The 26,159-nt window shown below is 41.2% G+C and overlaps 1 protein-coding gene across 1 annotated transcript; it reads left to right on the forward strand.

The window, feature by feature from the left end:
- Nucleotides 1–344: 344 nt before the first annotated feature.
- nr1d4b (nuclear receptor subfamily 1, group D, member 4b) lies at nt 345–23,700 on the forward strand. The gene is made up of 8 exons (XM_052111000.1): nt 345–894; nt 12,924–13,241; nt 13,409–13,497; nt 13,857–14,001; nt 18,620–19,176; nt 19,696–19,881; nt 20,220–20,430; nt 22,596–23,700. Exons 1-8 carry the CDS (start codon nt 786–788, stop codon nt 22,790–22,792), a joined length of 1,812 nt encoding a protein of 603 aa, XP_051966960.1. The 5' UTR covers nt 345–785; the 3' UTR covers nt 22,793–23,700.
- The last annotated feature ends 2,459 nt before the right edge of the window (nt 23,701–26,159 follow it).

Here is a 26,159-nt window from a genome sequence, read left to right on the forward strand (position 1 = left end):
GTGAATTTGAGCAGGCCCTCTATGGCTCCAACCCTATCGCTGTGTACTGCAGAGAGGAGGATTTTAGAGAATATAAAGTGCTGAAGGGAAATAAACTGCAGTCACGATGCGCTCCTCCTTCACTCCATGTGCTTCCCCTGCAGCTCTCCTCCCCCTCTGATAAGAGAAGAGCTAATTTGCATAAAATGTGTGTCAGTAGGGCAGAACTCACATGCAGCTTGCGCATGCAGCAGGCATTCCAATGTCAAACGAGTCCACACACAGTCATCTGCCACTGCGAACAGAGAGCAGGAAAGAGGAGGTGCAGCGTGACTTGGAAAGAAAGCGGGTGTGTGAGATGGAATTATAGACATTTGTATACAATAACAAAACAATTTAAAGGACAGAAAGGGAGGAAAAGCTGAGTCACATTTCCAAGACAGCTGAAAACTAGTTTTGTGTGTGTGTGTGTGTGTGTGTGTGTGTGTGTGTGTGTGTGTGTGTGTGTGTGTGTGTGTGTGTGTGTGTGTGTGTGAGTGTGATGCTTGTGCATGCAGTTACGTCCTGGAGGATGATGCCAACACAATAGCATTGACATTGAATTCTTGGGCTTTTTATTGAAGGAAAGCGTTTACACGATACAGCCTTTAAGGACACTGAGGACAACACATTGCCCTGCTTATACCTGAAGGACATCTGACTTGTGACTATCCACCTGATCTAGACTGAACTTTTTAGGTGTGCGACACATTCGTGCATTGTGCAAAGGCATATTTTACCACTTTTTCAAGAGGTTTCATGACTTTATGAAGTTCTCACCTGTATGGAAGGAAATTAAAACAGAGAGAGTTATAGACTGCTTATCTGCATTTTCTTCAGCAACCTCAGGGACAGAAACGATGGACAAAAGTCCAGGTGAGTCCAACATGAATATAAATCAATGTCGATTAAATATGTTAAAAAGGCAAATACTTGCACCGATGCAATATATGTTTCATTCGGCATGTTTATAGTTATGTATATAGTTATGTGTTTTATATGAGCCAACTTTGTCATTCATTTAAATTCCTTGGTTTTTCGTTTTCACTTTTCTGTGAAGATATAATTACAATACATTTCATCGTAATGCTCAATTGCCTTTTTCACACGCTTACTTGATATACAAATTAAAGTAGCGTAAATAAATGCAATTTTTATTAACATTTGTTGTAATTGTTATTAATTTACTATAATTTTAACTTGGCTGGCATCCGGTATTTCCCTTCTGTCCGGGTTACTTGTACTGCTATTTCTGCTATTAATACTGCTATTCATTGACCAAGTCACGCTCGTGCACCTGTGCGTTTTTCATTCACGGACACACGTGCATGATTTTGCATGTCAGTAACTTCTTTGAACTTGTGAGAGGAAAACAATAATTTCATGAATGCAAACACAATAATATCTTTGTAGAGCATTACATTTGTATAATGCAGTAAATCCCAGTTATGTTTATAAACATCACTTTATGGCCTACTTTATCTGAAAAGGCACAAATTGTTTGGGTTAAATAGCCTGCTGTGTTATCTAATTGTTTGTCCATTATTGATCAATTGAGAATATCCAACGTAGTTTAATGTGATTTTAAAATACTAGACAGATGGCTTATTGTAAAATGAACTTACATCTGTTAGTGCTATGGTAATGATACATTCTATAGGCTACTTTCATGACTTTTTTTTATTTATTTATTTTTATTATTATTGGTGGGGGATGCATTTTCTCTCTAGAAGTTATAATACATTTGTTTGAGGCAGTCCGTGACATAATCAATGTGCTATTTTGCTTATCACTCGAGGATAATATTTAACCATTGAAGTAATTATAGCTGAAATTGTTTTTGATTATGTGGTGCCAGTGATTTCTTAGAAAGAGCTCAGTTCGTCACCTACATGTCATTCAGGCGTGATGTCGTCACCGCATGTTTTTATACCAACAGACTTTCACTGTCACGCGGATCAAAACCGAAATGTACGTGCCACGCATAATTTCCAAAGGAACACCCCCACCCTCGCGTGTGTTTTTGTTCCGGCGACCCGCATGTTTTCATAAGTAGGCTGGTTACTGCGTCAAAGAGGCTTTGATTATAGCTCAGATGTTTCTACTCTGCTCCATGATCTGCCAAACACACATTACAAGCATTTATTTTAACACCGTAATAGATCGTGCTTTTAAAAATTGGATTTAGATCACGTGATTGATCCAAATAGTCTAAAATAAATGTAAGTTTAAGAGTAAATATTTAAGTCAAATGTACATATAAATCTATTGCCCCAAATGCACACACTAAAGGCTGATTTATACTTCTTGCGTCGAAACTATGGGCGTAGGCTCCGTGTTGTGGCCAACGCGTTGTTTGCATTCTGCGTCGTTCTGTGAATACACAGCCAAATGCTAACTATGTTAATAAATAAACTAAATAAATGCAAGCATAGCTATTTCTGGATTCAGAAGTAGGATATTTATTAATTTACTGTTGCATCAAAAATTAGCATCAACAATAAATTAGGAAATTACTGTATGCCTGCATTTGAGTTGCTTATCCTAATACATAAATATTTTGGCATACTTTTGACGTTCCGCAATGAAAACGTAATCATCAAATTAATTTCGCCTGAATAACACAAAATTCGCCAGTAGAATACACATGATTATTTCACTCACATATCAAATTAATATCAAGTAAAGGCCCGGAGAAAAAGCTTTTAGAGTGTATAGCTGTAAACCGATATATTTTGTCCTGTTTCAATTGTAACTTCATGAAAGAATTAAAAAACAAAAACAAAAAAAAACAAAAACAGCAGATGCTCCCGATTCAGACAATTTCTTTAATGGTCACTGAGTCTATGGAGCCAGAAATATGCCAAAACAATTTTAATTTGAATTGTGTAAATCTGAATTATAGACGTTTGAATTTTAATTATAAGTGTGTTTTTGCCAAATTGAATATTACGTTGTATTTTAAATAGGTTTGAATTAGAGATCAAGATTCCGTGTTCCACAGGGAAGAGTAGAGGGTCTCGGAAAAGTCGAACTGAGCATTTTGGCCAATTGCAGGTCGAGGTGCAATAATTCTCTGGCACGAGCGTGATTCAAAAGGTCGCCATTCTGACCATGAAGTGGTTCTTAAACTTTTCTGATTTATATTTTTATGGTTAGCACGTTAGCACATTCTCAGCACATGAGACATTTGTCTAAGCGGTCTCTGGTATTTGTTTTAGTATAAAGTATATTTAGTATGAAAGTGATTAGTATGCGTAAGAGAAAGCATCACATATAACTCAATAATTAATGTAATTCTGCTTCATTCTGTGATCGGAATCCACATCAGATCCAAGTCGGATGTTATTTCAAAAACTTGTTGGTGTTTGTAAGTGCGTTTTGAGCTCAAGACATGAACATCACGAATGATGAAATTATACGATTAATTTCATGCAAATTGTAGGCTTATTGTAAGGCATTTAATGGCTAATTTACACTCCGAACTCCAAAAAACATTACAAACACAGTATGACTGTCATTCTCACACGTGCACATACCTATTGATGTTTAGTCATTATGCCATTTATTTTTTATTTAACTGTCAGAATCATTTTAAACGGAACATTTCACGTGTTCTTGTCAAAGCTGCAAAATAAGTTTAAACAAGCAGCATAAAAAGGTTCGATTTTGGGTAATGTTGATTATTGTTAATAATAACAATGTAAAATGTATAAGCCTTTTTACTGTTTCATAATTGTATTCATCATTGAAATAGAATGACATTCATTATCGATTTTGGCATATTTCTGGCTCCATACGAGTCCAAATATAATGTGATATGATGCCAAATGTGACACTACCTCACACATCCTTGATATTATACTAGGGGCGGTTTCTGGTTAAAGTGGACCAATCACAGCTGTTGACGTGATGTGCAGTTACATATTTGAAGAGGTGCACGTCAGGCTACAGCATAGGTTTGACACAGAAGTATAAATCGACCTTAAATGCTCATTATGGTCATCAATTCTGATACTTAATGCACTCGTTATTATTAACTAAAGGGCTGACTATTACTGTTACAAATTATTAAATGAATCACATGAAAAGTGAATGATAACAACAAGATATTTGTTCATTTATAGCATGACGTCTATATTCACATATTGTACTGCACGTGGGAAGTGTCTTCAAGAAGATATTCTGTTTATTGACCTACTTTTGAAAGGCAGCATCTCTGAGGTTATTCAGCTCTCTGTACAAACCTTGAGAAACAAGGAGGCAAGAAGTAAAAGCCTTCCTACTGAGTATTTTATCTGAATCGAAAGCACATATAAATGTTTTTTTAAATGTCCTTTACCTATTGTGTCCTTGGATCACTGCCTTTAAAAAAAAAAAAAAAGATTTGTCAAACTCTCTGATAAACCTATTAACAACCACTGAACAAAACTGTTGACTGAACAGCTAGTATTAATGCCCCTGAAAGCTTATAATGAAATATAGTTGGGAAAGATGAGTGGGCTTCTCTCTCATTCTTACAATGCATACATTTAGAGGACATTTTGTGCACATCAAAGTCTTGAAAATGTACTTTTGTACATGTGTACTCAAATAATAATGTGGCAACAAATATTATGGACAACAATTTTGAGAGTAAATACATTGGGATCAGCTTTAATTTGTCAAGTAAAGCAAAATAGTTTTACACTATGAAGAACAAGAATATTACAACAATATAAAATACAGAACAACAGCACCATACCACACAGTGCAACAAATGTGTTTGTCACAAAAACTGTCTGTGACACTGCTATGATTAATGTCCATTTAAACAAATTAATGAATTATTCAGTATGTAAGAACATTTTTTTATACAGTTTTCTTGTAAGCACTTGTCAGCGTTTAGTATAGCTGGAGGACTCATTTCTGTGGGTGGGAAGCAAACAGTTGGTTTTCCCTCACAGCAGTTTTGACAGAAGGACAAATTCCTACAATAACTGAAATGACGTTTCAGCGTAGGGTCAAAAGCCGGGGAATCAAAGTGAGTAGCGGGAAGGACTAAACAGGGGAGCTAGGGGAACAAGAGAGCTGGCAAGCTAAGGGGTAACGAATCACAGGGGGGTCAAAACTAGACGAGACTAGCGGGGGGCAAAGACACGGGAATCTAAATACAATAACCAACCCCCATGCTGCGAAAGGGTGGTGATATATATAGTGACGAGTGCAGGTGTAAACAATGAACAGGTGATGTGACGAGTGCAGGTGAAACTAATGTGCAGGAGGATTGGAAGCACGTGAGAAACTCGAGGAAGGGAGATAACCAACGAGCATGTGAGCGAGTAGGAGCAAAAGTGGGCGTGAGGGCTCGAGCGAGCAAAAAGAGCGTGAAAAGCTCGAGGGGGTGGAGCGAGGGAGTGAGTGAGGTCGAGGGAGTGAGTGTGTGTGCGACGAAGCGGGGATGGGGCAGAGGAGCGGGGTTCATGACAGTACTCCCCCCTCTGAATAGGAAGGCTCCTGACGGCCGCGGGAGGCGGTGCAGGATGATCGGGGGACAGACAAAGGGAAGTGAGACAGTCCATGGGAAGTTCAAGGTAAGGTCAGGGGGAACATAGTGGACAGGCGGGTGGTCGGGAGATCTAGGGGGCAGCCATAGGGCAGAGACTGGGTCAGGGGGTCTGGAAGGCGACTGGAGGACAGGGACTGGGTCCGGGGGTCTGGAAGGTGACCACCGGACAGGAACAGGGTTAGGAGGCCAGGGAAGAGGCCACAGGACAGGGAGAGTGTCAGGGGGCCACCGGACAGGGTCAGGGGGCCAGGGAAGAGCCGTGAAAGGCGGAGCCGTGGAGGACTTGGGAGACGGAGCCTTGGAAGACGGAGCCGTGAGAGACTCGGCAGGCGGGGTACTGAGAGGCTGAGGAGGCGGCGCCATGGGGAGCCCAAGAGACAGGGCAGAGGGAGGTGGTGCCGCAGGAGGCTCTAGAGGCGGAGGCCTGGAAGGCTCTGGAGGTGGAGCCGAAGGAGGCTTTAGGGGCGATGGCCTGGAAGGCTCAGGAGGCGGAGCCAATGACGGTGGCGCCGTGGGCAGCTCCAGCGAGGTAGGCCTGGAAGGCTCTGGAGGTGGAGCCGAAGGAGGCTTTAGGGGCGAAGGCCTGGAAGGCTCAGGAGGTAGAGCCGATAACGGTGGCGCCGTGGGAGGCTCTAGCGAGGTAGGCCTGGAAGGCTCTGGAGGTGGAGCCAAGGGAGGTGGCGCCGTGGGAGGTCCCCGAGGCGACGACCTGGCAGGCTCTGTAGTCTTAGGGGGTAGAGCCGTAGCAGGCTCGAGGGGCGGAGCTCTAGAAAGCTCTGGAGTCTTTGGGATCAGAGCCGTGAGAGGCTCGGGAGGTGGAGCCGTGGGAGGCTCTGGAGGGGGAGCCATAGGAGGCCCGAGAGGCGGAGCCGTAGAAAGCTCTGGAGTCTTTGGGAGCAGAGCCGTGAGAGGATCGGGAGGTGGAGCCGTGGGAGGCTCTGGAGGGGGAGCCGTAGGAGGCCCGGGAGGCGGAGCCATAGGAGGCTCGGGAGGCCGAGCCGTAGGAGGCTCGAGAGGCGGAGCCGTAGGAGGCTCGAGAGGCGGAGCCGTAGGAAGCTCTGGAGTCTCTGGGAGTAGAGCCATGAGAGGCTTGGGAAAAAAGCTCATGGAAGACTCGAGAGGCTCTAGAGGTGGGGCCCTGGAAGGCTTGAGAGGCTCGAGGGGGGAGCCATGAAAGACTCGAGAGACGAAGCCCTGAGAGGCTTGGAAGGGGGTGGAACCCTGAGAGGCTTGAGAGGGGGAGGAGCCCTGAGAGACTCGAGAGGCGAAGCCGTGAGAGGCTTGAGGGGTGGAGCCATGAAAGACTCGGGGGACGGAGCCCTGAGAGGCTCGAGGGGAGGAGGAGCCCTGAAAGACTCGAGAGGGGAAGCCCTGAGAGACTCGAGAGGCAAAGCCGTGAGAGGCTTGAGGGGTGGAGCCATGAAAGACTCGTGAGGAGAAGCCCTGGGAGGCTTGAGGGGAGGAGGAGCCCTGAAAGACTCGAGAGGGGAAGCCCTAAGAGGCTTGAGAGGGGGAGGAGCCCTGAGAGACTCGAGAGGCGAAGCCGTGAGAGGCTTGAGGGGTGGAGCCATGAAAGACTCGAGGGGTGGAGCCCTGAGAGGCTCGAGGGGAGGAGGAGCCCTGAAAGACTCGAGAGGCGAAGCCGTGAGAGGCTTGAGGGATGGAGCCATGAAAGACTCTAGAGGAGAAGCCCTGAGAGGCTTGGAAGAAGGGGGAGGAGCCTTGAGAGACTCGAGAGGCAAAGCCGTGAGAGTCTTGAGGGGTGGAGCCATGAAAGACTCGTGAGGCGAAGCCGTGAGAGGCTTGAGGGGTGGAGCCATGAAAGACTCGTGAGGAGAAGCCCTGGGAGGCTTAAGGGGTGGAGCCATGAAAGACTCGAGGGGAGAAGCCCTGAGAGGCGGCGCTCTGGGAGGCTCAAGAGGAAGAGCCCTGGGAGGCTTGAGAGGAGCCCTGGGAGGCTTGGGAGGAGGAGCCTTGGGAGACTCGAGAGGCGGAGGCCGCGAGGGCTCTGAGGGGCGAGCAGAGGCTGGCAGAGCCGTGGAAGACTCTGGGGGCAGAGCAGAGCCCGGCAGAGCCGTGGAAGACTCTGGGGGCGGAGCAGAACCCGGCAGAGCCGTGGAAGACTCTGGGGCGGAGCAGAACCTGGCAGAGCCGTGGAAGACTCTGGGGGCGGAGCAGAACCCGGCAGAGACTTGGAAGACTCTGAGGGAACCTCTGCGGTCTTGAGCACAAGACGAGACTGGGGAGAAGGGGCCCTCTTCCTTCTCTTATGTCTTTGGCCAACAGGGGACATGGCCATGGGGACGGTCGAGGCTACAGGCGCTGGCTCTGGGGCGGTCGAGGCTACAGGCGCTGGCTCACTGACCGTGGCGGACATGGGCGCTGGCTCGTTGGCCGTGGCGGGCATGGGCGCTAGCTCGTTGGCCATGGCGGGCATGGGCGCTGGCTCGTGGGCCATGGGCGCTGGCTCGTTGGCCGTGGCAGGCATGGGCGTTGACTCGCTGGCCGTGCCAGGCTTCGAGGCTGGGGCCGTGACAGGCCTTGGGACTGGGGCCGTGTCTGGCTTCAAGACGGGGGCCGTGTCAGGCTTCAAGATGGGGGCGTGGTAGGCTTCAAGACGGGGGCCATGGTAGGGAACGCTGGTTCAGTGTCTGCCTCCCCTACAGTAAACGAGGAACCAGCGTACAGTAGGGCGAGGTCAATAAACTGAGCCAGGTTAAGGGAGCAGCGACCACCAGGCATGAATGATGAGGCTGGCTCATTCAGTCCATGTTGAAAAATGGTTTTCAGAGCCACCTCATTAAAATTCACCTGGTTGGCCAGGGCACAAAAATCCACAACATAAACCTCCAAGGGTTGACTCCCCTGACGCAACCCCACGAGTCGGGCCGCTGGCTCCATAATGTCGAGGGCGGGGTTATGAGTTACACAACCGCTGCCTCGCATAAAAACCCTTGGTCAGCGTCCGAAGAGCCATAAAACCTCTCCGGGGGTGGAGAGTGCACGGCGCTCAGAAATGCACTGGAGGCATAAACGGGCTCAGGGGCAGACACAGGTGAAATAGGGTGAAACAAATCAGAAATAGCGCATACCTGCTGCCCCTGGGCCGTGAGCGCGTGGTCATCTCTCCACACTGTAGCTCCTCGCGCCGAATGTGACGTGCTTCTCCGCTCTAGTGAGCTGCGCGAATCCTTAGCGCGAGGCATTGGGACTGTCAACAGTGAGGTTGGTTATTTTGTAGCGAACACAAGTTGAGACAGTCACAATGTCGGGAAAAAACTGCTTTATTAAATAAAAGCAAAGCAGGCAAAAGTACAAAGGGCAAATCCAGAGGGAGAATCGTCGTCGAGGGAAGCGTAGGGTCAAAAGCCGGGGAATCAAAGTGAGTAGCGGGAAGGACTAAACAGGGGAGCTAGGGGAACAAGAGAGCTGGCAAGCTAAGGGGTAACGAATCACAGGGGGGTCAAAACTAGACGAGACTAGCGGGGAGCAAAGACACGGGAATCTAAATACAATAACCAACCCCCGTGCTGCGAAAGGGTGGTGATATATATAGTGACGAGTGCAGGTGTAAACAATGAACAGGTGATGAGACGAGTGCAGGTGAAACTAATGTGCAAGAGGATTGGAAGCGCGTGAGAAACTCGAGGAAGGGAGATAACCAACGAGCATGTGAGCGAGTAGGAGCAAAAGTGGGCGTGAGGGCTCGAGCGAGCAAAAAGAGCGTGAAAAGCTCGAGGGGGCGGAGCGAGGGAGTGAGTGAGGTCGAGGGAGTGAGTGTGTGTGCGACGAAGCGGGGATGGGGCAGAGGAGCGGGGTTTGTGACAGACATATCCTGCTGAATATAAAGAATAGTACTGACAAATAGTATTTTTTTTGTCTTAAATATATGGTTACATCCTTGACCTTCACATTTGATAACCATGTAAGATTATGTAAACAGGTAAACAAAATGAGCCTGGTTTAGTTCTGCAACATTTTAAAGTTCCAGAGATACTAAACCTCATGACTCACCATTTACAAAAGAGATAGAGAGAGTGAGAGAGATGAAAACAAAACAAGCCCATATGTTGCGAAAACGTGACAGTTCATGCATACACTGGAGTTTCCGGTTACTCAAGTATATAAAGGGGGGATAAATTTGGCCTCCGTTACTCTTTTAAGCAATCTTTAAACGTGAGCAGCGGGCTGGCAGCGTGTTACAATTTTTTTTCTCCCTCTCTCTCTCATGCACTGTGGCTGTTCTCGACACAGGACTGTGGAAAGAGTCTTGTGTTGTCGAGCAGACGCGGCGTCAGCCGATTTTGCCGGGGCTTCAGCCCCGAATGTTTTGAGTGTAGCCCCGAATGTATTTTGAAATGTTGACTGACAAATATGAAACCGGACAATAGCCTATGTAAACCCCCGAAATCATAAGTTGCCTTATTTCATTGTGCTTTGGCTTTGCACATACTGCATACAGCCTGTAAAATAGACATAGGTCTTAAAAATAATCTAGCCTATAGAATAAGTTTCTTTGCTGTCGGTAACCTATGGGCTACTCCGTTTCTTCCTCTCTGTTGAATATGCAACAGGTAGGGGAGGAGTTGACATCAACTAACGTTACTTTTTGGCGAGTTAACAGCAGTTAGCAGGAAAGACAGCAAAAATGAAGCAAATGAGGCTACGGGGATTTTTCCGAAAGAAGTCAGTGGGTAGCCAGGAACACTAGTTTTATCACACTGCACTTGTAACGAGAGCCAGCAGGTAGTGTGTAAACCTCACTCTTCTGACCTCAAAAGGTGTACAAATGACAGACGTAACTTGTTAGCTCCTTGTTTGCGGATCAACCTCTCACGACGGAGACATCAGTTCGAGTCCCGTTCGTAGCGTACTTTTCTTTTTTATCATGTGTTGTTTTCTCTAATTATAACCAATGAGCATTAGCATAAAATGTATGTGTGACTTGTTTTGTGATATTAGTTTGTAGTAAATATACACTTTGATTTGATTAAATGGTTTTGTAGAGGGTAGCAAAGATGAGCTACAGACTGAGGAGCAGCTGTGCCAGAATCAGGCATGGAAACGGGTAACAATTAATCAGTCACTTTACTTTAAAGTTAAAAGTGAAACATTGTTTATCCCAATGCTCCTAATGATCCTAATTAAAGTATTTTAAAGATGAACATTGAGAATTATATACAGTTCGATGCCATGGTGTGTCAATGAACTTAGACTAAAGTCATTCATGTATTTCTTTAACTTAGGATCTTATACATCATTTTGACTATTTATGTCAAAAAATATAAATTATTTATATAAAAAAAAAAACTCTTTTGTGATGACTTTATGGTAATGTACATAACAATTCAAGAATCATGATAGATCTTAGGGCAGTCCCACTGATCTGCTCTTCCCAATACATTTTCTTCAATGGTATTGGTCTACAATTTGAAATATGTGCACTTGATGAATTAGTTGTGTGAAGCTGATTTGCAATAAGTGCTGTATCTGTTCTTTTGCATCACAGATGATTCGAGGAGGAGAGAGGATGAGTTAGTCGAGGATAGTACTAAAGTGGAAGATTTAGGAACTGTAAAAACAGGCCCAGCCAGAGCAAAACTCAAAGAATACCCTCTCACCAGCTTTGGACTACAGAGAAGTGGTTGCTAGTATGAAAATAAAATTGTCTGGGCTAAGCCCCGGATGTCCTTCAATGCTGGAAATGCCTCTGTTGTCGAGGCGTCACTATGTCAGGAGTGCATGTGAGTTGGCGGCCATGTGGCTGGCAGTACTGTTGTGTGTTCCCGGGTGCGCCGCGCTGCCAGTGGAGCGTGGATGGTTTGCTCAGCACGGCTGCACCGTGTTTTTGAATGGTTCTTTTCTACGATTTATTCGAACCGAGTCGCATGTTTTTATTATTATTATTATTAATATTATTACTACTACATCACTGAGAGAACTTAGTTTAAAAGTAAAATGGGAATGCATTATGGAGCAATAGTATCCTGTTATGACCCAAACTCCATACTCAGAGAAATTGGAGATAAATATAAATGATATAATGATTTGTTTAGGGACACTTTTATTTGCACTGTTCCTCTTTTTTATAATGTAACTGTTTTGTATTAATTGTTGGATTATGTGTTCATTTACTCTAATGACTTATGTATTATTATAATTTTATTTATAAGCTTTTGTCATTGAAGTTGACAGAACCAAATTGGAACACAAATTATACTAAATACAACATTTAAAAAGCAAAAATATGGGGGTGTGGGGCAAGGGTTGATCCATAAATTCTAACCATTGGGTCTTTGGTACTTCCAAAGACCTCAATGATTTATGAAAATAATAAAATAAATATTGAAATTAACCTATTATTTTTCACCTCAAATTTGTCAAATTAGCTCCTCCTGATTAATTAAAACCCATTTAACAGACATTACTGAAGATTCATCTCTCTGTTGCATCACCCATACAGAAGTAATGTAACATTTTTCAAATTATTCAAGTTATTTTGCATGTTATCAAGTTGAAAGTTTGCTTATAATCAGTTCTCATAAGATTAGGAAAAATTAAGAAGTATCAACCTGATTTACAAATGCGTTGAAAAATGTGATGAAATAAGCCAAAATATTAAATAAAGGCAAGGCCTATTTGCACTAAGTGTAAAAAACAACAAAAAGCATCTTCATTGCATAAAGTGCAAATAGTGTTAAATGCTATTTGCAGATACTCATTCATCCCTGTTTAAATATTAACATACAGTGTAAGGGCATCACTGCAGAATTTTACTGTGTTTATTTGGAGTCCCACAGACACCCTACACCAACCCCTAACCAAAATTCCTAAACCCCCTTCAAAAATGTACATAATTGTACTATAGTAATTATAGTATCAACATGGTATTTTTCTTGTAAAATCATAGTAACCACAACATTAAACATGGTTTCTATTAACTACTATTAACATGTCACTGTAGTAACACCATGGTTAGTACATCAGAACTATATAGTTTCCACCAAAACACATGGTTACTACAATATCACTACAGTAAAACCATGGTTAATTCAAATATGCCCACCTTAATTTGATCAGCAGTTGACCCCAAAAGAATCTGTCATGGCTGTCTTGAGTTTGGTCTGAACAGTGGTGGGAAGAGTTAGTTTATATAGCCTCTGCTTACAAGATTGTCTATTTGCACATAGTGTAAATAGACACTCCATTAAATAAATTAACATTCAAGCGGCAGGGGATGTGTGCTGGCATTGCATTTCTGAGGAAATCAGCAGGTTCAGAATCTGTGCAAACCTTAAATTTGATAAATAAGCAAATAAATGACGTATTTTCTTTATTTTCCTCTTCACACACACAGGTGGAAGAGTTATCCTCTATGCAGGGTCAACAGGAAGTGCGAGCCCCAGTCCAGGAAGCCCCTCCAGTGGGTACCAGACTCAGTCTCCATCCTCTCCGCCTTCATCCCCGGAAGAGTTCTCCTTCACTGAGCTCAGCACTCTCAAAAAGCATCCAGCTGGAAGAAATGCCAATTCAGCAGGGGTCAATAAACTGGTTTTTCAATTTCCAGAAGTGAGCAGAGTTTCTGCTGTCAACCCTGTTACCCCAACCGTAACATTATCAGGGCAGAACTCATACACTCACCCGCTGGTTGGCAGGAGACCTAGTGGATTCACAGGTACCTTTACTATTGAGTATTATATTTTTTATTATGTTTATTTATTTTATGATAATGAGACATACTTTACTATTATTGTCTGCTTCTTTGATTCATCCCTGACTGACAAACTCTCCCTCTCAACTTCTGAAAGTGACCGAACCTTACTGTTGTCAATTGTTTTCTAGAAACAGGAGGCATGGTTTTGCTCTGCAAAGTATGTGGGGATATTGCATCAGGATTTCACTATGGTGTCCATGCATGCGAGGGATGCAAGGTAAGAACCTTGTCATGTCTTTTACTTGTCTCTACATTAAAATGAGGTTATAAAAGTTGTATATGTAATTATTCTAAAATAATTAGCAAAATGCTGTTAAAGTAGTTTTAGATATATAAAGTTCACAGTATGAAATGTCACACTGCAGGATGTGTAAACTTCTCAAAAGGATTTCATGTTGACTTCTCAAATGCACACAGCTTATCAATGAAATATTCTAAAAATAGGTAACTAATCTGTCTGACAGTTCAGTTCTTCAATGATTAAATATGATAATTTTTAGTTATGACTGTTTTACTCACACATGCACCTACAGTACAGTAACACACACATTCACTTTGATCTTGTCTTATCCTCAGGGTTTCTTTCGTCGCAGTATCCAGCAGAACATCCATTATAAGATGTGCGTGAAGAATGAAAACTGTCTGATCACGAGGATGAACCGCAATCGATGTCAGCACTGTCGCTTTAAGAATTGTCTCTCTGTCGGCATGTCCAGAGATGGTATGAGCTTTACTTATAATGTTACAGTATGCAACCAACAAAATTATTAGTCCGGGTATGATGGCATTAGTATTTGTATGGCAAGCATCTCTATTACTATTGCTCATACTTAGTTTTAGGGATTTTAACAAATCCCTGACCCTAAGTATTAAACTTTGGCACATTACTCAGCACCAAAGACATTAATTTGATGTGATTTGAGTCCTCAAATTGTGCAGTTTGTTGAAGAGAAGTGGTATTAAGTTTCTAAGTGATTAGACAATTTTCACCTGATGGATAAAACAGGCAAAAAAAGAAAGAAACAAAAAAACAAATCCCATAAACTTACATTAGAGGATGGACCTAAACCATATCTAAAGACCAGAATAGAGACAAAGGGGTTAGGCTCATAAAAAAACACTTACAGTAGCAACCACAGAGAATAAAACTGCATGGCAATCTGTTAAAATGTTTAAAATATATTAGAAACTGCATAGTGACGGCCTTGCAACCACCTACAACACCCTAGGATTATGGAGGCATGTTTTGCACAGACAAGCATTGCATATATATTCTGAAGAAAATGTACAAAATCTTTTTTTTAGGTGAAGTGTGTCATAAATACGCAACTAGCATCAAAATATTAATATTTTTCCAATCCTTATAAACAAGCTTCCTGAATGCTCTCACCATCTGCCATTCATCCATGAAACAGAAAGTTCCACCCCAAATTTACACTATTGGTTGAGCCAATATTTCTATGTTGGGCTTGTCAGGGTGCTCAACTTACTGATGGCTTATTTATAGTTGTCTCTGCTATTCAGTTGGGATGGGGAGAAGTGTAGAAGTGTAAAAATAGAGCTTTCAAAACTAACACCTTCACCTATGCAGTTGATTTTATATGTTTAATGTGTTAATTTGTCTGTGTCTTTTTCAATTAATGCATTTACCAACATTACATTAGATTCTGACATTTTATTCAGCTCCATGTGAGTTCTAAGTATCTAAGTACTTTGTGAAGTGTCAGGGTTCATCAAACTGACTCACCCCCCACACACACACACACACACAAAACAGTGATTCTGTGTCAACAATTAAGTGTTGGAGAAAGAACCTCTTTAAAGTCACCCTTATGTTATCTCAAACTTGTATAACTTTCTTTCTCCAATCGCCGATCCATTCGGTTTTGTGTGAGAACAGACCAAAATGTAAATCTAATTTAAAACTAGAGCTGTCTCCTTGGTGATCATGATTTCATGCTGTTAATCTTCCTAGTGCCATCGAGCGCTCTGCTCATTGGTCAAGGGCTCTGAAGTGTAATCAAGCTTGAAATCATGATCGTGCCTAGAGTCTGCAATGGCAAGATTTATAATGAAACAGGAGTTACATTTTGGTCTGATCACCTCGAAAACCAAGCTTCAGAATACATGGATTAAACCACAGGAGTCATATAAAGTTATGCTGACTTTATCTCCTTTTTGGAGCTCAAAAATTTGGTCACCTTTCACCTGCATTGTGTGGACAAACATACTTCATATCTCCATTAAAATATCTTTGTTTTCTGCGGATAAAAGAAAGCCATGAGACAACATAAGGGTGAGAATATGATGTGAGAATTATAATTTTTGGGTGAACTATTCCTTTAACCGTGTTTTCTTTTTTAACAAAACCAACCCAATTGTGACAAGCTGCATTCACATGACCTGCTGGAGTAAAACATCAGCATTTTGTTGGCATTGAATTGTACTTTCGTCTTACCGGACAATTCGGATGAAGCATCATTACATGGACAGTGCAGCGCAAAACAAGATGTTCTCTGTAAGCGTTTTCATGTGGAGAGCAATGTTGCCTGAAACATGTAAATTCAGCTTCACGATTGCTGTAGCGAAGTGGATTAGCCATAATTAATATTGTGGAGGATGAGGGTTTAAGACAGGGGTGCCCAATATGTCGATCGCGATCTACCAGTCGATCGCAAAGGCAATGCTGGTAGATCGCACAAAATTTAAATGTACTTCGTTATATATTAATACAAATAAATATAATGTTTTTCCATAATTTAGTTTCTGGCTGACTAGCACTTGACGAGTACATTTTGACTAGGCCAGATTTTTGTTTATTCAGTTGCCATGACAACTAGGTTCACGCCTTCCAATTGCTTCTTAGAACAGAGCGCGAAATTGCGAAGCTAGCAGTTTTTGAGGCTAGCTACCAACAGCTAATGCCCGGATTATACAAAACTGTCTGATTCAATTCAGTGCAAATCATCAGAATAAGGTAAATGCCTTGGCTATTGTTTATATTGTGCTGTAGGTGTTTTGGGTTTAGTGTTAAGACTGAATGATATCAACATTGAACATTATTATATATTTTTTTAATTAATTAGAAGATGAATTCCATGTAGGCATAAATGCAGTAGTCCCTACAAGCCTTTTTTTTTTTTTTAAACAAAACTGTGTTTTTTTTAGTTGGTAGATCTTAATGAGTTGGTCATTTAAAAGTAGATCATCATGCAAAAAAGTGTGGACACCCCTGGTTTAAGAGGTTTAATGTCCATTGCAATGAATACACAAACTACGGAGACTAGTTCTTTCAATTATTCATCCCTCCACTTACACTTTGGGAAATTTTTTTTGTTATTTGAATTGGTAACTTTTTAGTGAATTTCTGTCTTTATACTGTGGAATTCTTCAATTGGAAAATGTTAAAAATATATATATTTCCTTAGAAGGAACTTAATGAATTTTGGCAGAAAAATAAGTATATATGGATTCAAATTTCAGCACTTCCAAAATCTGTGATTAATCATGATAAACTTTGAAACATAATGCAATTATTTGTGATCAAATATTTTAATCAACTGACAGCTCATACAAATACACATATAAAGCAATTATAGTTGTCATTTACTACAACAGCAGCATTTGCAAATTGTTCTGTTTTCCTTTATATTCTCTACTGTATATCACACCACCAGCCATCTGTTCTGTTCTGCTTGCACCTAAAGCAAGTGGATTGCACACCCTGTTCTGTCAGGTTCCTGATTTATTAATGTGGGCTAGCCAAATTCCCTTAAGTCATTACTCACTGTAAAAACTGCAACAAATCAGGTTAATTTGGGGAATTGAGGACACAAAGTGCCTGATCACCCCCTGCACCACAGTTTAATGTGTTTCCAGGTCTTTGTTTGCTGTATTGTAGGATTAATTAAGATTCAAGGGAAGCCAGGATTTAATAAAGTGCTTTGGCAATGTAAGCCACAAGCTGAAATACATTTATTTTGATTTAATGCAGAGCATGAACAAAGGCTAAAATATTTTCTCATATTGTCCTCTAGCACACTGAACAGTGTTGTCTCTGGGGAGCTTTGTAAACTGGGTTGAAAATATATTTTTTTCTAGGGTTAGTGTACATATTTAGGTGACCTAAAAAACGGGAAAGTAAAATTATATGCACCATAATTTTTCAACATCACACGATGCACATGACCTTGTTTTCTGCTTTCCTCCTTTGTTGGTAATCAAACTGTAATTACGCTTTTAGATTTCCAATTAATTTGATTGATTAAGATTGAATTGAAGAATTTTAAAACTGTGATATCTCCTGATCTGAAAAAATTTATGAAAATTAATAAATAAAAAAAAGTGAAAATAATTGTTTTTTTCTAGTTATTTTCAGCTTTAAAATATTTTAAATGTGAATAATTTTTTATTTATATTATTATTATTATAATCTAGTAATCATGAACAACTGAAAAACTCATGGAAATGTATTGATTAAAGGTGTGACAATCCTGTTTTAAGGGTAATGTAGCATTGTAGCATCTGTCTGTCTTTCTATCTATCTATCTATCTATCTATCTATCTATCTATCTATCTATCTATCTATCTATCTATCTATCTATCTATCTATCTATCTGTCTATCTATCTGTCTGTCTGTCTATCTGTCTGTCTGTCATTATGAGTGATATTTAAAAAAATTGCTCGCAATTTCAATGTTTGTATTATCGGTTTTAACTTAACCTTGCTTGATAAAGTCTCCCTGCATTGCTCCAGTTTATTGTCGTTTCATGTTCCATTCACCTACCATGTGTTACAGTTTAACTCACTGCTATTTTCACCCTTAACCTTTTAACACTTTAACTAATGGGGATATCTCTTTCTCCTGGTGACACTCTATACATCAATCATTCCCTCAATGATATCACCTTTGCTCACCTGACCCACTTACCTGCTTCACACACACAAAAATCCCATTAACTACAGTATATTAAAGGAGTGACCTAAGCCATTTCTGGGGATCAGAATATCATAGAGTCTTAGGGGTGGGCATTTTTTGAGCTTGGCCAGAGATAGCCACTTAGCGCCAATCAGACAACCCTAGCAACCATATGGAAACATCCTAGAAACCACACATAGCACCCTAGCATCATGGCAGTAACTATTGCAGAGGAAAGCAGCACTCGCATTTTCAACAGAAGATGTTAGAATCTTGTTTTATACAGCTATCTGAAAATTAGGTTTAAATGGTATAGTACAGATTGTGTACCATAAATATGGGGACAATCTTCTTATCATGAGCTCACTCAGTCATATGTGTTATTTAGTCACTCAATGTTCATTCCTCTGTCTATTCTAGCTGTGCGATTTGGGCGTATTCCAAAGCGTGAGAAACAACGACTATTGGACGAAATGCAGAGTTACATGAACAGTCTTAATGAATCAGCGTCCATAGACATTAACTCTAATACACCCACCGACACCCCTACCAGCCCTGGAGATGGCCAATCAGAGGAGGCCATCAGTGCTATCTCGCAAACTTATCGCAATATCTTTGTGAATGGGAAGAAGTTATTGAAGATTAGCAAAAAAAACAACATCAACAGTCCTTCATCCTTTCATCAAAATCCAATCCCAGAGTCTGGCTACACCGAGTGTCACACTCAGTCCAGCGTTTCACAGCAAGAACATCCCATTCATTCCACAAAAGGCTGTCTCGCCCAATCCAGATGCCCAGTCGCCAACCATGACAACAAAGCAATAACCCAAGCTATGGATAACGGTCAATATAATTTCCCACAATCCTTCAATCCAAGCCAGGGAAACCCCCCTTCTCAAAGCTGTCCATCTAATTACAGCAATTATTCTATTCAGACGTCTTGTCCTTGGAGACTGAGTCCTGGGACGAAAGTTCTGGTATGTGTTTCTGAATGCATGTGATTTGTTAAAGGATGTTTTTACAATTGGTGATATTCAGGAAATTGCACAGCAAAACTATATTTGGAGAATACTCTAAATAGCACAAAAACTTGCATCTTATTTCCTAACTACCCATAATCCATATGAACCAAGCATTTAAATGCACTAGAGTAGCGCTGCACCACGAGTACTTATTGTCATTCTTTTACACAAACATGCATGAAGTTCCCTTTGGCAGATTGGCAATTCCCTTTGGAATTGTGGCCTTCCAGATGTATTCTGTGCTAAATGTTGGTGCCTGTTTGCTTAATTACCTAATTTGCATAATTACTTTAGTGAATTGGGTTCAAAAAATAAAGGCAGCAAAAAAAACAAAAAAAAAAAGCTCAGCGAGCACAATTAATTCACAGTGAATTCTACAGAAACATTCAATTTTTGAACTTCATTGATAGAAGACTTTTGAGAAGTTCTGAACTACAGGTTAGGTTTTCAGTCCTTCTGACTCTTTGTTTTCAGGCATGTCCTCTCAACGCGTGTCCCATTTCTCCAGCCAATTGCTCTAATCAGCAGGTTTGGGAGGCTTTCTCCCAGTGCTTCACTCCAGCTGTTAAAGAAGTGGTTGAGTTTGCCAAGAGCATTCCAGGGTTTCAAGGCCTGAGTCAACATGATCAGGTCATGCTGCTGAAAGCAGGAACCTTCCAGGTGAGAAATCTTAACTTTCTCAGGTCAAGTATTCTAAACTAGGTTTATCTGTTTAATAATAACATCTGTTTATCACTGAAAAACAGAAGGTACCTGCCAAGTTAAAAGGTTCATACACATGTTGCAGATCATTATTTACATACTTACAAAGTTCTAGGCTAATATCATCACAGCCTTGTTTTCAAAGGTCTGAAAGCGAATTATACACTTGCTTTGCAATGAATAACAGCATTGAGAATGATTGTAATGCAGTTTACAGGGCCGTATTACCAAAATGTTGAACAGTTAATTTAATATATTACTGTTATTTTTCTAAGTCGTTGTTTGGTTCATTGCAGGTTCTGATGGTGAGGTTCTGCTCACTGTTTGATGCCAAGGAACATAAATTAACATTCTTGAATGGTCAGACATATCTGCTGGCATCTCTGCGAGTTCTTGGCATGAGTGGTCTATTGGATGCCATGTTTGAGTTCAGTGAGAAGTTGGGGAACATGGGTATGGAGGCCGATGAGATGGCACTTTTCATGGCTGTGGTGCTGGTTTCTGCAGGTACCTTTGGCCTCCAACATATTGACACACTTTAATTAGTTCTTGTTGGAATAATTACATGCAAGCAATATTTAAAGTGTGAATTGAATGGCCATGGCTTGCATTTCATTATATGCTCTATTTACTGTATAAGCATAAGCTCTCTTCCAAACTCTTGTGAGCTGCCACCTAGGCAAATGTTTTTTGACAACATAGCATTCTTCTGACTCGAAAGCAATGCCAAACTTTTGACAGCAGTATTACACTATCTTAAAATGAACCTTGTTTTGGACAAAAAGGCAGCATCGCATGTATCCTTTGCAGATAAAACAATTCCAGAATGTGCTGCGACATCCAAGGTGGTGTATAAAGTCAAAGAAAATGTTGATTATCAATAAATGGGGTGTAGAACTTCTGTGAATGTCAATAGCACAATTCTGTGGAGATTATGCACTCACAGATTCAATCTCGGCCTGGTTCTGACAAATTAAAATGCATTGTTTCAGCCAATTTATGTGTGTTATGTATTTTTGTACTTCAGAATTCAGAAATTAGCTTAGCAACATGCTAATGTCAGACTATTGAAACCAACTGTGAGTGAGTGTTTGTCAAGTCTTGTGCTTCAAGTGAGGAACACTATTAGTGTGGTGGGCTTGATTCAGAATTATTGGAGTTGAACTATTATTCAATGAATAACCACATTATACGAACAAAAAGTACAAAATGAAAAACTGCCAGGATCAATTAAAAATACACATGAAGATGAAGGTACATAAAGAATTCATTAAAAACTTTGCACAGTCTACTGTACAAATAAATATTGAAAGTCTTTATGGCTTTTTTATTCAAAGAGTCTCTTTCAAATCAGTCAATTATGTAGTTCAATTTCAGTTAGAATGCTGTCTTAAGGCCCCAGCACACTTACAGAGAAGTTCTTCTTCGTTCTTTGTTCAGTGGTAACAAGAAGTTAGAAACAGCTGATCAGAGACATACTGTTTGCAAACATTCACCACACGCCGCTGAGGGAGGCGTTTAGAGATACATCTAAATATGGGAACGCTCAAGACTACATATACAATGTCAACAAATATGACATTAAAACGTGTTACCTCATTCTTTGAGTAGAATTCAAATTCAGTAAAAGAAGTTGTTTTAGCTACTCAATCATGATTTAAAGTAATATGTATATGCAGTAGATAATGTGAAATTTGTCTTGTTTACATTCTGAATTCATGGAGCTAATGCACTAACATGCTATGCGTGGCTATAATATGCACAGATTACAATATGTTTGCCACACACGAGTGAAGCAGCATGTAAAACTAAAGAGTGAATGGGCACTTAAGAGTATTTGAGCAGATTTCATTCTTTAAACAAAAAATTGTATGAAATGGCCTTGAAAAATCTGTCTATGAAACAATCGTTTCATACAGATCATGTATAACTCTACACAACAGTGTGTTCATGACTGATATTAACTGACTGAAAGGGGAATTAGCTGTCATCATCAAAGTAGGTGGAGCTCCAGTTCACACCATCTGATGACGTGAGGTGTTTAGCAGCCGGTAAAGAAGCTTTCCTGAAAGTTTGCCCCAGCAAGCTGTTATGAACCACTGAAACAAACTCAAAAACACCTTTGTTCTAAATTATGTCACACCCATTCGTTGGTAAAACTTTACAATTAGGTTCCATTTGTTGACATTAGTTAACAACATTAATTAACATGAACTAACTAACATTGAACAATACTTAAGCATTTATTAATCTTAGTTTATGTAACATATACTAATACATTTTTTAAATCACAATTTGTATTAGTAAACATTATTTAATGAACAATGAAAAATTGTATTTTTTTAACTAACATTAACAAAGATTAATACATGATGTAACACATATATTGTTATTTGTTTGTTCATGATACCTAATGCATTTACTAATGTTAACAAATGGAACCTTACTGTAAAGTTTTACTCATTCGTTCTTCAATTTTGTAGGAAGTATGTAGGGGCCTTTAGAAGGTAGCTGCCTGTGTAGACAGTAGACAGCAAGGTAGCTCATTAGAGTTTGGAACAGAGCTATACTGTATTGTGTTTACTTCGTAGTTTTCCAACAGCATTTGTACACATTGAGACAATTTCCCTGTTACTCATCTCTATATCTCTCTCTCTCTTTCTGTCTGTCAGATCATTCAGGTATATCAGATGTGGGAGCCGTAGAGCAGCTTCAGGAGGATTTGATTGGTTCCCTTCGGTCTCTCCTCACTCGCCGAAGACCAGAGGACAGCTCACTGTTCCCCAAACTCCTGCTGCATCTACCTGACCTCCGCACCCTCAATAACCAGCACTCAGAGAAACTCCTTGCCTTCCATATCGGCCCCTGAGAAGAGAAAGAGACAAATACCAGATCTTCAGTCTACAGCTTGATAATAAAGGGCCGTTAAATGGTTCAGGGTGCTCTTTCAGTAAAAATAAGCCATGTGTAATTCAGGATAAATGTCTGAATTGCAACTAGCACTGACTCAGGTTTGATCCATCACAAGAAAAAAATGTCAATCTAAAATATGAAGTACAGAAATCTTTGAATAAAGGAGCTGATATTGAACAACTTTTTTTTTTTTCAGAAGACAATTGAAGAAATAACAAGGTGATGGCTGTTTTTATTTCCAGAATTGATCTAGGATCACAATGTAAGATCAGTCTCAGTATGCGCTTCGGGACATTATAAAGACTTTTCTCTCCAGATGCTATGCATTTATCTTCATATCTTTCAACACATTGTTAAACCTTTAAAAAACAAAATCTCATTTTACATCATAAGCTATTTAAGTTCAAAGAAACAATGCATATCTCTTTTATGGAGCTTAATGTATGTATATATATCTCTCTCATGTAACTGGCAGTGAAAACTCTAACCCTATTGTAAAAAAACAAACAGAAATGTTTTATAGTGGGAATGTCTGATAGTTTCTATAATTGTACAATATTGCATTTTTCTTGTGTGGTATTACCTTGACAGTCATTTTGTTACAAGGATACATTGCGTAATGAGATATAGAGACTTAATTTCTTGTATTTGAAGTGGTAATGTTATTTATATTGGATCTGCATGGATATGGTTCTCTTACCATTTGCAATTCTGAATTTAGGATTGGCAAGGTGGAATAGTAGAAAAGTGGACTCTAAAATGTTTGCCAATTCTGCACTAATTCTACAGTAATTCTATTGTTTGGCATTCATCTAAATGTACAGTATATTTGGTAAATGTATTATGTTTATTGTTACGTTTTCCACAGAGATGATATATGTGATATTAAAACTTATTAATACTTTAAAACGTTTGCAAGGCATTTGGCTCAAGATTTATTTAAATAATTTCTCAGAAACAGAAGACATTTCTTTGCACACAGAATGCTAATGGAGCAAAATGGTATCCTAGCAACAGGCAGTAGAATCTGTATGTGTATTGATGTATATGATACTTGCCCAGACATGATTTCACCATCATTTCAGTTTGGCTCCAGGAATCCTAATACAGATTTCATCACTAAAAATAATACTGATTAATTACTAATCAGCCATTTTACAATTACAGTATATTTTCCAGAATAATCAATTTTGTCTCTCAGTGCATAGAATAATTATTAAAACATATTTGTGGTTCAGTATCATGCATGGAAAGAATATGAGGCAGAGTAGAACGGTGTAAAATTTGTAATCATTCTTGAGGCATTTAAATGCACAATCTTGGAATTTCTGGTATGAGTGCAAAACTATGCTTTGATACTTAACATTGATTTGAGTGAATTATGCAACACACAGGATTGGGGAATGATTTGATGCATATTATGATGAATGCTTTAACAGACATTGTCTGTAGAACTAACAAATCTTAAAGTGAAAGAAAGAAAGAAAGTTGTCAGATGGGGCTGTATCTAGAAGGTAATACCCTGATAGTCTCACGAGAGTCTTAATCCCTCTGTTACTAAGGCTGGGTTTAGGGATATATTTAGTGGTAGAGTTAGGTGTAGGTTTTCCTAAAGGCCTTTTCAGACCAGAGGTGACATGATAATGAGAGACAAATCACAGACAAATGGCCTATATATTGTACACATTAAAAATTAGGCAAATGGTCAGCATTAGCACATCCATGTCTTTACAATAGGTGGTGTTGATCGACAGTCAATTTTACACCTGCGCAGTAAGTGGCACAACGCAGCTTTAAGCCGATATGCCCTCCACCTGTCAGGGATGAGAAGAAAAACTACTTGACATGTTTAGTAAAATCACATGGAATCACAATACAAAAGACAACAAGTTTTAAAAAATAAAACGTCTAGGTTACGTATGTAACCTCCGTTCCCCGATGGAGGGAACGAGACGTTGTGTCAGAGAAGCGACACTAGGGGTCTCTCTTGAGCGCCGATATTCACCTCTGAACTATGAAAAAAGGCCAATGAGAGTTGGCAACCAGTATTTGCATGTCCCGCCCCCGGACATACAGGTATTTAAGCGGCGCAAATACGGGAGTTCATTCAGGATTTTTCTGAGGAGCCGGAAATGGTCCGGCCACAACAGGGGCTCGGCTCAGTGACGTGGCAGGGGAGACACAACGTCACGTTCCCCCCATCGGGGAACGGAGGTTACATACGTAACCTAGACGTTCCCCTTCTGTCGCTCTCTCCACGTTGTGTCAGAGAAGCGACACTAGGGGTCCACTTAAAAAGAGCCATGCGCTGAGCCGTGTACGTGATCTCCTGATACAGAAGCGAGCAGGTATTCCTACGTGCAGAACGACCAACTGTATCAGGCTGCACGTACCCTTCCCCAGTGCCCCATTTAAGCCATCAGGATTCCTTATCGTTACCCTGGAGGGGGGAACAAGGTGATGGCCGCCAACATGGGAACGGGCCAGCCTGGCTGGGCCTCTTTTCTCTCTATGTTTCTGTCATAGTGCAACTATGGCCGGGGCCCTTACACGCATTGAGGGAAGGGGGTCTTAGCCCTTATTAGGGTGGAGAAGACCCTACGGAGGCCACACCTACCCGGGAGGGGAGGCAAATTTTGAGTGGCAAATACATCGCATGGCCTATACTTAGGTCTTATGCGGAAAAGTAGTGCGGTGGTAGATCCAGCCTCGCAGAGGGGGGAAGCATACAGCACGGCAACCGAGGCAGCTGTAACTGCCTAAGGGAAACACGGAGTCAACTCGTGAGGGGACAGAACCGTGGTTTTACACACAGGGGGAGTCCGAACAGGAGGCCTCACCTGTGGGGCACCTATACCAGTACAGGGTAGCTTGCGGTACCCGCAGTGGTTTGGGTCGGCGAGTTCCTCCGCAGAACTGCGAACCACGAGGGCTAGGGAGGAGTCAACCAGTGTCCCAAACCTGGGATCTCCTGGGAATGAAGGCGCACTGTTTCCCCTGGTTAGGGGGAAGGGCGCTGGGTGCAAGCGATTCACCCGGTCAGATCGTGGACGTGCCACCGAGTTCTACGGGCTTGGTACCTGAGGGAACACGGGACAATACTGACTCAACTCGGAGATTGTAGAATCTCGCAAAAGTGTTAGGTGTTGCCCAGCCCGCTGCTCTACAAATGTCTGCTAGGGCAGTGCCCCTAGCCAGTGCCCACGAGGACGCAACACTCCTGGTGGAGTGGGCTCGGACCCGCAAAGGGGGGGCACGGCCTGGATGTGATAAGCCAGGGAAATGGCGTCGATAACCCAGTGGGCAAGTCTCTGCTTGGAGAC

Source organism: Xyrauchen texanus, chromosome 39 (assembly GCF_025860055.1).
Source record: "Xyrauchen texanus isolate HMW12.3.18 chromosome 39, RBS_HiC_50CHRs, whole genome shotgun sequence".
Classification (NCBI taxonomy): Eukaryota; Metazoa; Chordata; class Actinopteri; order Cypriniformes; family Catostomidae; genus Xyrauchen; species Xyrauchen texanus.

What these genes read in the sequence shown, in the direction of transcription:
- nr1d4b (XM_052111000.1), top strand. Translation starts at nt 786, where the DNA reads ATGAAGTTCTCACCTGTATGGAAGGAAATTAAAACAGAGAGAGTTATA. An exon ending in ATGCATGCGAGGGATGCAAG is followed by an intron (nt 13,498 to 13,856) that starts GTAAGAACCTTG and finishes TCTTATCCTCAG; the next exon opens with GGTTTCTTTCGTCGCAGTAT. An exon ending in TGTCGGCATGTCCAGAGATG is followed by an intron (nt 14,002 to 18,619) that starts GTATGAGCTTTA and finishes TGTCTATTCTAG; the next exon opens with CTGTGCGATTTGGGCGTATT.